General features: G+C 42.9%; 1 protein-coding gene across 1 annotated transcript in view; it reads left to right on the forward strand.

The window, feature by feature from the left end:
• The window catches only part of TLE4 (transducin-like enhancer of split 4), a 190,608-nt gene that overhangs the window by 144,660 nt on the left and 33,503 nt on the right, over window positions 1-12,445 (forward strand). The window contains exons 10-11 of the mRNA XM_009995459.1: window positions 2,424-2,625; window positions 3,031-3,047. Coding sequence (XP_009993761.1) covers window positions 2,424-2,625; window positions 3,031-3,047 — 219 coding nt within the window. The remainder of the gene's footprint in view (window positions 1-2,423; window positions 2,626-3,030; window positions 3,048-12,445) is intronic.

A 12,445-nucleotide genomic window follows, 5' to 3' on the forward strand; every position in this document is an offset into this window, starting at 1 on the left:
TTGCAGTGAAAACATGTAATTTCTTGGCCAGGAGGTATCAGGCCAACCATGCTGTTCTAGGTGATCTCCATTTGCTAGCGACTGAGGTGTCATTACCAGTGCTACTCTTAATGTCCATGCCTGGAAAGCATTAATGATGTTTGGTATATCCAAGGGGCATTCTGTGCTGCTGTCTTGCTGTAGAGAGTTCCCAACAAAGAGCAGTAAAAAAGGGATTACAGTCACAATGCATTTTTAAATCAAACTCTTTCCAAACAATCTTTTGTCCAAACAGGAGACATAGAATGCAAATTTGGTAGTTCATCAGGCAGATCTATATGGATTGTACGGTGCTGTGCAATGAGGATCCCTTACCTGGTACACTCCAGTTGACAGTGAAATAGTTAAAAATGGGAAAGCTCTGTCACTGTAGGTATTTCAGGCTTTTCTCAATGCCTTTCCTTCAGATCACTGGCAGGTTCATGCAGACATTTTCTTGCAGTGGTTTATAGCATGTTCTTCATCAGGAACTAGAAATTCCTTATTTGAAATAAGGCTCCAGAAAACAGATTTTGTCCATTCCTTTCTTTCCTCTTCCTCTCCTCCTGCCTTCTCCAGGTCAGGCATGCCAGATTGTTCCCTTGCTGTCTGAGAGTCTGATTCAAACCCTGAAGCTAAACAATACACTCTTGGCTCTTGCTTCATTTTGTTGTAGTTTATGTAAAATTTTGAGAAACAAAGCATCCTTCCATAAGAGCATCAAGCAAGCAAAATGTGGTTGTTACTTCCTACAAGAAAGAGTATATGCTGGAATGTCATGGTTCTCAAGCAGGAAATGGATCAAGCCTTCCCTCTTCTACCTGGAAGAATCTTCTTTATGGGTTTGGGGGCTTTTTGTGCCTTGCCTTGGCCCCTCTATTTTTTTGCATTTTCAATTTATTTTTATTCTCACCTTCCTTTTGGATCATTCCACTGCTTTCTCTGGCGCTGATCTGGGTCAGATGAGATATGCATGCCACGGCCAATCTGATTCCACCTCCTGGATTGTATTTCCAAGGATAGAAGGATCTGTACTTCCACAGGGGGGTGTTGAGGGCAGTGAGCATGCAGTGTGCTGCAAGAGTTACCTAGTGTGACTCGCAGTCTTTTACTTTCAGCTCACCCTTATGTAAAAATTCATGCTAAGGAGGGAGGGAACAACCAAGTGAACAGCGTAGTGTTTCTTGACTGATTAAAGAGCTGGGTTGCAAAGTGAGAAGTGTGTTTAGCTTCAAATGAAAAACAAACTAAAGTGACATTTAAATGTTCTTAATTAGGAATTTAAAATGGAATGTTTTTATGTGTTAGATTTTATTTCTTCTTCCAAAGTCCTGTATACAGTTGTGCAGTGGGGAAAAAGCAATGCTAGGGGATTTCTGATTTGGTTTACCCTGAGTCCTTAGCACTTAGTGCTTGAAAACAAAAAAATTCAGAGCTAACCTAGCTATTGTATGAACAGAAATTAGTTGGACAGTTAGTGGGCAAGCCTCAGACCTAAGCAGATCTCAAGATATATTTAACATAACTTTTTTCACCTGTTTGTTTGGGTTTGGTTTTTTTGTTGTGTTTTGGGGTTGTTGTTTTTTTCCCCCCTGCCTTCCCCTTGAATAACAACAAACAATCTATCTACCCCACAAAGGCTAGCATAGCAGAGAGCTTGATGCAGCCCTGGTTGAGGTCAAGCACTCCAATTCGAACCTCTCAAGGGCTTTCTCTATGTGTTGCCAGTGTACTGGTAAAAATGACTTTAAACTCTTGTCAGCGCAGTTACTGGTGCATGCATCACAGTCCCACTCAAATAAACCTGTCACAACACAGACTCAGCAGCTAGAGAAGAGTACAAGGGCAGGCCTCTAGCTTTTCATTCGAGCATCACTAAACGTGCACAGAGTGCCCAATTATTTCAGCATTATTGAGCAAGCCTACAGGAGGACCCAAGCCTTGCTACATTAGATTTTCTTTAGTAATTTGCTCAAGTACCGCTGAGGACACTTAAAGGGCTTAAAATGGTGGCTGCAACCAGTTTCCTTTTCTGGATTGTTAATTCAGGTTTTCTCTTTCAAATTAACTCTCACTGCATGCTGTGCAGTAGCGCTGGGAGAACTGTTTAACACTAATTTTCTCAATTTTCAGCTTTTTTTTCATTATATAACTGCTACATATGTTTTGATTAGGCATGTACATGGTGCATTTCTGCTAGAAAGTGTAAAATATATTACCTCTGCTAGGGAAATAAAAGTGTCACCAAAACTGTACAATTCCTCTCCTTTGTTTATGAGAGTTGGTATTTGGACTGATCAGATCCACTGGTTGATCTGATCAGTCACGTTTGATGTACAAGATCAATCGGACAGCCCCTGGCTGCCTGAACAAATTCAATATCTGTGTTTTGTTTTTCACAGCAGCAACAACTCCAGGCCCAGCATTTGTCACATGGACATGGTCTTCCTGTGCCGCTCACTCCGCACCCCTCAGGCTTGCAGCCTCCAACCATCCCACCCATTGGCAGCAGTGCTGGTCTTCTGGCACTGTCCAGTGCGCTGGGCGGGCAGTCCCACCTTCCAATTAAAGATGAGAAGAAGCACCATGATAACGATCACCAAAGAGGTAGGTAGTTCATGTCAGAACTTTGTTTCTCTTTTCTTATCTTCTTTTTTTAAACTCATATTTTCTGGGGGAAAAAAAAGGAAAAAAAAAAAAAGTACTTTTCACAAGAATTTCTAGCTAATAGCTTCAGTATTTATTATCTAGTGGTAGCTAAAAATTGTATTCAAATACTAGAAATCCAGTTTTATAAACCTGGCTGTACAGTATTAATAATTAACTGTACAGAAAATTACCATCTGTGCAATTTATTATTTAACAGACATCAGGATTCTTTCTTCTGAGTATGATAAACGTATAATTTAATGTAAACTAACTAGTACTTTTCTCATTCTCTCTCCCCCTACCTCCCCATCCCCTGCCACCGCCTTCTTTTCTCCTTGCTTACGGGGGCTGCTCTGCATGCAGACAGAGACTCCATCAAGGTAGGACTTCATTTTGTATGTGTAAGGGGTGGCTCGAAAGAGCTGTACACCATGTTTCTTTTCTGAGATATGGCCCATAGTCGTGGAAAAAGTCACAAAGTGAAACCCAGTTGCGATGCTCCTATTGGTTATCAGAGCCCTGCATAGATGGTGTATGACGCTTAGAAAGAGGCTGGTAGTGGGGCAGCTGGGATTGCAAGCAGTGTGCCATCCAGTAGGTTTGGTGGAACAGCAGTTTCTGGGTGTAAAGGAAGGACTGCCCAGGGTCTCTGCCCAAGCTTCTAAGGCAGAAAGAATTAGCCAGCACTTTTAAGTCATTTGGAGGCTGTAATCTGTAATTCTGATACATCCTAATAATACCGTTATGGAAGGAGAGCTCTCTGACTCGCAGGGGAGAGGTGGGGTGCTGCCAGCTGTCTTTGCCATAGCAGTTGGAAAGGAGTGAGCTGCCGTTCCCGACTCCTTTCAAGGTGGTACTTGTACTGAGGAGCCTGCTTTCCTTTTCCAAAAGTTAATTTTCAGGCTCTGAATGAAGTCAGAGCATGCATATGTGTACCATGCTGCACGTGGTAGTGTTTATAAGATGTAATACACACCTTGTGTCTTATGTAATTTTGAGCATTCAGTGCTGCCTACCACTATGATTCAGTGTATGCTTATCCATATTGGGTAGCCATGAAAAGTCTCTCAGAGGCTCCTGGGATTTTAGTGCTGAAAGTGGGGAGGTGCATCTTGGCCCTGCCCTCTCCTGGATCAGTCTGGTCTCCCTACTGCCACAGGAGGTTTAGCAATTCACCACAGAACCTGCTGGTGTCAGCTGTGCAGTTAACAGCCCAGCTCCAGGTAGCTGGATATGCAAGCCTGAGTGGCTTGCATAATTTTAATGAGTGTAAGATTTTTTAGGTGATGTTGACTGTGAAATTAAAGATATGCTTAAGCACTTAAAAACAATTTTTCATGTTTTTAATTATGCTTTTTTGGGGACAAATGTAGTTTTATTCTTGGCTGAAGAGGTTTTCACCACAAGTCTTATATGCATTGGACAAGATGACCAGAGCTTGCCAAGCAGGTGTTACTGGCATGCCCTAGACAGCATAGGGAGCAGCACAGTTCTGAGCACCACCTTTGCCCCTGCCAGAGACTTGTCTGGCCAGGGCTGCTTTGTGAGAGGCTATGCCTTTGCTTCTCTGGTAGCTCCAGGTGGGGCCGTGTCCCACGGCCTTCCTCAGCATGCCTGTTCTGCCACTGGCAACTCTGCCACGTCCCAGTCGAGTGCAACTGAGATGATGGTTGTCAGTTTTCCTGTTACCCACGTGGCTCTGCATAACAACCAGGAGCTGAAAGGAACTGTCAGATTTTACTGTGAGAAGCAAAGGCACTGAAGCTGTTTCATCTGCCAACTTAGGACCACAGCACATTGGATTTCACTTCAGGTTCCTTGTCGTGAGAGCTGGGAACTGGGATTATCAATTTATGGGTCAAGGCTGGTTGCATATTAATGATTTCCCTAAAACACCCCTTGTTCACTGTGAACAAGTAAGTTTAGTCTGTTTTCCTTTTTTCTGCACCCAAACAAACAAGTACGACAGATACTGAAATATGGGAATACAAACCCACCTGTTTTCTTTAGCAAGTTTGCATACCTGTAGAGTTGGAACCACAAGTGTTTCACTCAGAGTGAATGAGGAGAACTGCTAGTGTATGCCAATGGCTGGTTTTAAACAAAATATGCTAATTATGTTTTTGTAATGTGTGTGAGATGTTGGGATGTTTATGCTGGCATGGGAGTTATGGGGAGTGTTTATACCAATAAGGCTGATTCTGTCTAGGAATGACTCAAACGCACTGTTATTCATACAGCTTGGAGAGGGGAAAGGAGGGTGATGCTACTTTGTGCCAATATACATTGAAATTATAACTAGATGTTTATCTTGCATGGTGTTCAGGTTGTGAGTTGGCTTCTGTGTCAGCATTATGGGGCTTGCTGCCAGCTTTGCAAGGTGAAATAGTTTGCTAATTTCCTTAAATGTTTTCAGTGATGCCCAGAGTAGCAGTTAGTCGCTTGTTCTATCGATCTGTCCTCCCTTAAGTGGCTCCTGGTTAAGAGAGGCTTTTTATGATTGTCTGCCATGTGACCTGAGATGGTTTTTGTCAGCCATAACGTGCCAGTTGCCAGCAGCTGGAGTCTGTGTACTTGTATGAAATAATTTATTCATGCAGGATAATGCTCCTTAACATTTAACAGGTAATGAACGTGACATAAATTGCCTTCTTGCTTTTAATTTTTCCCTTTTCTCTTCTAATGTGCAAACAGGCAGCTCTGGTACTCTAAATAGTAAGTAATTTTTGGCCATCTGTCAAAAGAAAATTTAAATACAAATTTAAATTAATGGTGCCTGAAATTTTTTATAGCTCCTCTAAAAGCCTCTAATGTGCAGAAAATTCTGAATCTGCTGGTAGTAATTAGTGTAGCATGTAATGAGGATATGGGCAATGTTATACAGCCCCAGTGTAACGTTTTGATATGGTAGCAAAATTTTGATTTATACAAGGTTGTGCCTGGGTTTAATTGTGAGAGACACCAAAGTTTTTTCTTGCTGATACAGATTATTAAGCAGGGCAGATATTAGAACATAACAGATATTATAAAGTATAAATTTACACTTTAGTGTATGATTCAGAAGATGAAGGTACCCTACCCATTGCTACAAAGAAAGGAGTTTGGCTGAAGTGTCTTGTTTCTTTCTACCACTTCCAGCACTTTGGATTTTCTGGGCAGTTGTCTGTGAAAACTTCCTGTCTCCAGCTGTGCTGGTCATGATCCTTCCCCTGGTTCAGGCCAGGAAAAGGCAATTTGCATCACTCTTCTGAACATGATGTTTTCTGCCTGGTAAACCAAGTGTGGCTTGTGTCCCTCTTAGCACCTCCCCAGAGTGAGCAGGGGGCTGTGGTGGTGAACCAGTCTTCTGTGTGATCCTGATCTCCAGTGGACTTGTTGTGTTCCCAGCTCCGGCTGTTGATCTCCAGCTGCAGCAAAGGGGTTGATATGGGAGGAGCACTGGAGGATGCATTTCAGTCAGAAGGGATCAAGTAAAGTTGATGCTGCTTCTGAAACAGATAAACTCTCCAAGGCCTTTTCACTTGAGTTTTATGTGCTTTTGTTCCATGCTGCCTCTGTGCCTTCAAGGGTGCACATGGAGCTGTTGGGAGTGCATCCAGAGAGAGATAATGAAGGTGATCAGAGGGCTGGAGCACCTCTACCTCTCCTGTGAAGACAGGCTGAGAGAAAGCTGGGGTTGTTCAGCCTGGAGAAGGCTCTGGGGAGACATAATAGTGGCCTTCCAGTAGCTGAAGGGGCTACAGGAAAACTGAGGAAGGACTGTTTACAAGGGTGTGTAGAGATAGGACAATGGGGAAACCGTTTCACACTGAAAGAGGGTAGGTTTAGATGAGATAGTAGGAAGAAATTCTTGCCTTGTGAGGGTAGTGAGACATTGAAACAAGTTGCCTAGAGAAGCTGTGGATGCGCCTTCCCTGGAAGTGTTCAAGGGCAGGTTGGAAGGTACTTGGAGAAATCTGGTCTAGTGGGAGGTGTCCCTGCCCATGCAGAGGGGTTAGAACTAGGCGATCTTCATGGTCCCTTCCAACCTAAAGCGTTCCGTGATTCTGTGAAACAGTACCCACCTTCTAGATAATATGAGATTTTTTAGGACCTATTCATAAATAATAGATCAGGATCAGCACAGCAAGCTCTGTAGAGGAGGGAGGCTTTAGGAGATTTTTGATTCCGTGTTGGATTCAGTCCTCCAAATCCTTTGCAAAGTTCGAAGTGTGGGAAAACTCTAGATGTGGTAAACTGGGTCACAGGAGCACTCTTTGTATGGCGGCGAGGCTGCGGGGCGGACAAAGGGAAGGGTGGCAAGCGCCAGGGCAGCGATCAAAGTGCAGCCCTGCCTTAAGGGCTCTGAGGGAATATAATGTGTTTAAAAAGAAAGACAAACAGCTCTGCAGTTAACTGAGCAGCTTTTCACAGAGGACTTCATGTGTCTCCTTTTCAAAGTGGTAAAACTCCTTTAAAAAAAAAAAAAAAAAAAAAGAGGATTATCCTGCAGTGGATTCTTGCCTGCTAAGTGCACCCTAGAAGGATTTTTCCACCTCCTGCTGCTAAAGCTGGTGATGCAGGAAGCATGGTATTTTTCCCAGCCCTGGTACTCTCTCTGGGACAGCTGTGGCAAAAGTTTCTCTAGTTTCTCTTGTCCCTTAAAGTCCCTTCTGTAAAACAGATCATGTGAAGAAGTTACAGAAGCATTTTGTGGGAAGAAGCACCACCCTGCAGAAAGTAGTAGAGTGCTGTCTGTCTTCCTGTGGCTGGTGCTGTGGTGGCTGGAGAGAAGGACCCCCAGATGCTGGCTGGGTTGCTGGCCGACCACAGGTAGCTGGGATGTCCCTGAGCAGATTATTCAGGAATCTCTTAGTCTTCCAACGTCACACACAGGATTCAACTTGTGTGATTTTTTACAGCATTTGTTGTTAATGCAGGTCTGTTGTTCTTTACACTCATGTGGTGCATTGTGTTCTTGGGGTTTTTTTTCTCACTTGTAAATGATTTGGGGCAGAGACCATGCCCATAGTAAGACCTCCCTGTGCTGTAGAGACCGTCCATTTTTATGGTAGCTGTTACTGTTTCAGCAGCAACAAGTGCCAGTAATTAAAACCTGCAGTCTTGTGGCAGCAATGAAACAGCTTGTTTCAGATTCCTGTGGAAAAAAAAACAACAACAACACACCAAAACAAACAACTAAAAAATTGTAAGGATCTGAAATAACACATCAAATGCAGGTTTGGGAATTTCTGTCCAACATGCTAGTGAACTAGGAGTAGTAAGTCAGGGCAAATTCCAGCGCGTTTAGCAATAAGATTGCTTTTGCTTCAATCTGTGTGAGGGCAAATAATGTGTAGCAGATACAGGATGGATGGGTGCAATTCCCACGTTCCATTTACATTTTTTGGTGGCATTTGCTCCAGTGCTTCTGATTTAGCTTCTCAACCTCTTAGCCACTATTAAGTGTTCAGACCTCTGTTCATTTAGTATGTAGGTAAGACTAAGCTGCTTACTCCTGCAGTTCTAATTTGACAATTTAAAAAAAAAAAAAAAAGTTGTAAGAGTTAAATGCTTCTGGAAAGACAAGGTAGTTTAAAATCAAAATTCCCATCGTATATGGTAAGACTTTCAGGTATTAACAGATTTAATTACATTACTCAGACTTTGTTCTTCTGCTGGTAGAGGAATGCTACATAAACTGCCATGATATATTGCTGTGGACTTTGTCTTAATTGTCATGTTTCTTTAAGTGAGACTTCCTCCAGTGGCATGAATATCCTGCCAAATGTCTTGCATTCAGTATGTATTTAAGGAGCCAAAGAAATGTAGGTAGTGGTTACACACCTAAAGAAATCTACACAGTTTATTTCCTGATCATTTTGTTGTTTTGCTACTTTAGTACCATTCAGCTGAAAAGCACTTCACAGGCTAGTTAAAATCCAAACGTTTCACACTCATGTCGTGGATTCTACTTGTGCCTTTCTCCATCCACAAGCGAGGCATTTGGTGTATTTTGCTTTCTGTAATAATGAAGTGGTAGTTTTAAACTGAGCATATTTAAGCTAAACTTTGCTCTTCAAGACTTATGTTTTTGATTTTTGAGGGTGTTTTGGGGGTGGCATTATCAAAATATAATGAGTAACTTTTTTTGGCTTGCAATACAGTAATTTTTTCAGTATTAATTGATATCTGCCTCTGGGTGTGTATGCTGTGCAGAATGTAACACGTGCCCTAATTCCAGAAAATGTGTTGTAATTGTTTGTTTGTGGAGCAGATGAATAAATATCTGTAGGGCATAGCTGGTCCTCAGGTGGTAAACGTGAATGGATTAATGATGCGATTGGGTGAGACATGCTTGTTTGTTGCAGTCTCGTCCAGTAACTAGCTGCTGAAGCAGAACAAATATTAATTAGCAGGGTCCTGTTTGTTGTCTCGGTCTCTCTTATGGAGCTCATTTTTGGCACTGCTTTTTTTTTTCTTAATAACCTTTTCATGGCTCAACTTGTAGCACGTCATTCAAGCTCTGCAGTTCTTAAAGAGATTTTCAGAACTCAAAACTGAACCTGAGGTATATGTATGTCACTTGTGTGGTTTTTTCTTATTTTCTTTCACCCTTGCTCTCCCTCCACCAAGTTTCACATTTCTTTCTTTCTTTCATTCAGTGTCATATCATTTGTCTTTTTCATGAGGTCATCTGGGAATTTTAATTTAGTGTAGACTACTCGTATGAAAGTAAGAGCATGTACTCTGGTATCAAACAATTAGCTGCTTCTGCCATTTTTGATGGCTTCACCTTCTTTTACCCAATAGCTTTTTTCTTACTTCTGTTTATTAACTTAACTGTACACTCACCTCTTACCTTGCACCCTTTTGCCACAGCGTGATTCTTAGTTGGTGGTGTGCCCACGTTTGGACAGACTCCTGCAGTGCTTTTCACTATCAGACTTTATTTTGCAACTTGGTGATTTAGCGTACCTCAAATCCTCTCTGCACCCAGGAGGCAAACGCTTCCATGGGCTGTAGTTTCTAACCTGAGCAGTCATGTCTAATTATTTCCATGGCAACAGACTGTGATGTTGGTAACACAGGATTATGACTTCACAGTTGTAGAGTAGGAACAGGAAGTTTGCTAGGGTAAGGAGGTGGGTGGAAAGGTCTTCTCCAGCACAAAGGCTTTGACAGTGTAATAGCTGGGGGAAAAGTAGTAAAGAGAAGGAATAAATTTGTTTATTATCTCTTTTGAAGTTGTCCTCATTGTAAGTGTGCAATTAAAATCATACTTTGGAGCCTGGCATTCATGGCTCACTCCAGTTTACTTATGGTGAACTTACCTGGAATCAAAAAGGCTTTTGCCGGTTGGGTTAGACAGGTGTTAAGTCAAAGTAATGGGAGAAAATAAGCAATATTTAAAAAATTTTCAAAGACAGATACAAGCTAGATGGCTTCTCTTTGCCTTATATATTTCTGCTGGCACTGTGATACTTTTTTTGTTGTTGTTGTTGCATTGAGCACTTAGCATTTTGATTTTGAGTTGTTTTTAGAACCCTTAGGTACAAAGTAACTTGAAGTATTCCTTATTTTCATGGAAATCCATGGATTCTTTGGGCAAGCTAATTTATGTGCTAAAGGGAGGGAAGAGGGACAGATTATCTGCTGTAATCAGTGACATGTAAGACAGTGGGTTGGAAGTTTCTGTCCTCTGGCAAAAGTCGCCAAATGCTAGTAGGAGCATTAGTATATTAATTTTATATTGTTCTTCCTATCTCATTCATAGCGCTCGGAGAGAAGCACATTCCTAATCAAAGTGTTGTTGGTCTCTTAGTTTGATTTTAGAGAAAGCTGAAGGAAATTAGTAGCCTGACTGATTCCGGAGTTATTATGCAAGATTGTTGAGTGCATCATGAATTACAAAGTTTTAGATGTGCTTTGAGGGAAGAAGCAATTAGGCTGGCCAGCAGGAACCGGGGGGGTTCCTGAGGGGAATTTGCGGGAAAGTTACACTGTGTCTCCTGTCTCTCTCCAGTACAGCTCTAATTGAGTAGAATAATTAATTAAATATCTAAAGCTCGATTAGCCTATTCTGCATAGCAATTTGAAAAGTTCTGTTTTGTTGAGTGACATTTGGCCTTTTGAAGAACAAAAAATTGGAAATGCTAATGTTTTTCAGTCAACTAAGGGAAGAAAATAAAAATGTCTCCATAGCAACAAAGCTTCTTTCTAGATGGTTTCCTAAGATATGCCTGAACCAGAAGCAGATGTCTGATTTGAGAATCTCGCCTTCTTCAATGTAAACAAATAACTTCTAGGCAGGTGTTGGAAATAATACGGAAATCCTATTAAGGGGCCCTGGGTTCCTGTCACTCAGGAAGCTCCTGCCACAAAAGGGTTGGTTGTCTGAATAAAGGAGGCAGAGTAAATTCTCGTTAGGTTTTAGCTTTTCCCAGGAAATTATTGTCTCTGCGTGCTCTTTCTCCTTCAAGCCTGAATGGAAGCCGTTTCTTCTGTTGATCGCCTCTGCCACCCTCGCTTTCTCCCTCTCCTCTCATGCTGGATTAGCGCTTGATGTTGGTGGAAGCACTGAAGCTGCTTGGGGCGTTTTGGCATTTGTGATGTTAACCCTGTCCCTCTATCCCCAGCCCTGCCACAGCTGGTAAGAGGACAGCCGGAGGAGGCACTGGCCTTGGGCAAGGAGGTGATGGGGAGCAGGCAATGGGGGAGGCAGAGCAGCCAGAGTCCTATGTAGCTTATCGCTCCTGCTTGTTTGTGTGAAGTTATATATGGTGGTGTAGCCCTTGGCACTATGAGACCCAGCATCTGAACATGGAATTTTCCTATTCCTTTTCCTTTTTCACAGGGACAACAGCTTTGGAGGGGCTGTGGTAAAGGTTTTGGCATGTTTGGTTTGCTGGTGTTGCAGTTTGGGATTCAAAATGAGAGTGTGTTTTTTCTCTTATTATATCTAGGAAGCTGATGGGCCTTTTTTCTTTTATTTTTTTTTTCCTTCTTTAGAAGTTACTGGGAAAACAGGTGCCTCCCATCAGTACTCTTAGTCTAATGTGACATTCGTGCTGCCTTTGCACCTAGTGGTGTCAGTTTTTTCCCCAGACCTTGCTGTGCTGAACCCTGCACTACGGCAGCCCAGGAACCAGCTCAGCTGCAGCTCGTGGGCAAAAACTTCAACACTAGACTGGTGGGAGCAGATGCTGAGGATGCATTTTCCAGCGTTTCCAAGCTGAAAGCAGAGATGGTGTGTGAGTCCGTGCCTCCCCTGGCTTCCCCTCTACTTCCCTGGATGTGCCAGACATGCATACTGGTGCTCTTAATAAGACTCAGAGGGTTAAATGTGGATAAACACAAAACAAGGCTTCTGAAAAGCCTGACGATTATCATGCAGCATTTCTTGGACTACAGCCCCCGAGACGCACTTCATAAAGCCAATAAAGCGCGCGCCGGTGGTCTCCCGTTGCCCTGGCAACGGACCACAGGGCACCCTGTGTGTGAAATGCATGAACATCTGCGAATTAATCTTAGTTTGTTCTCTCCTTGGCATCCGCGGGGCCACGCTGGCTGTCAGCAGTGGGGGCTGAGCTGAAGGGTCCCCCAGGGGTGCCCCCAGTGCACGGCAGAGGAGGTGTAGCCGGACCCCCTCTGGCAGCGCTTCTCGCAGCGGCGGGACTTGACCTGGGATGCTCTTAGCTTGCTGCACGGGGGGGGAAGAATAAAAGAATTTTCTCCTAAGATGAGGCGTTATTGGGCTTTTTGGTCTGTTGCGGGGGGCGGGAAAAAAATAATAATA

This window comes from Chaetura pelagica, unplaced genomic scaffold, assembly GCF_000747805.2.
Source record: "Chaetura pelagica isolate M959 unplaced genomic scaffold, ChaPel_1.0 scaffold324, whole genome shotgun sequence".
NCBI classification, from domain to species: Eukaryota; Metazoa; Chordata; class Aves; order Apodiformes; family Apodidae; genus Chaetura; species Chaetura pelagica.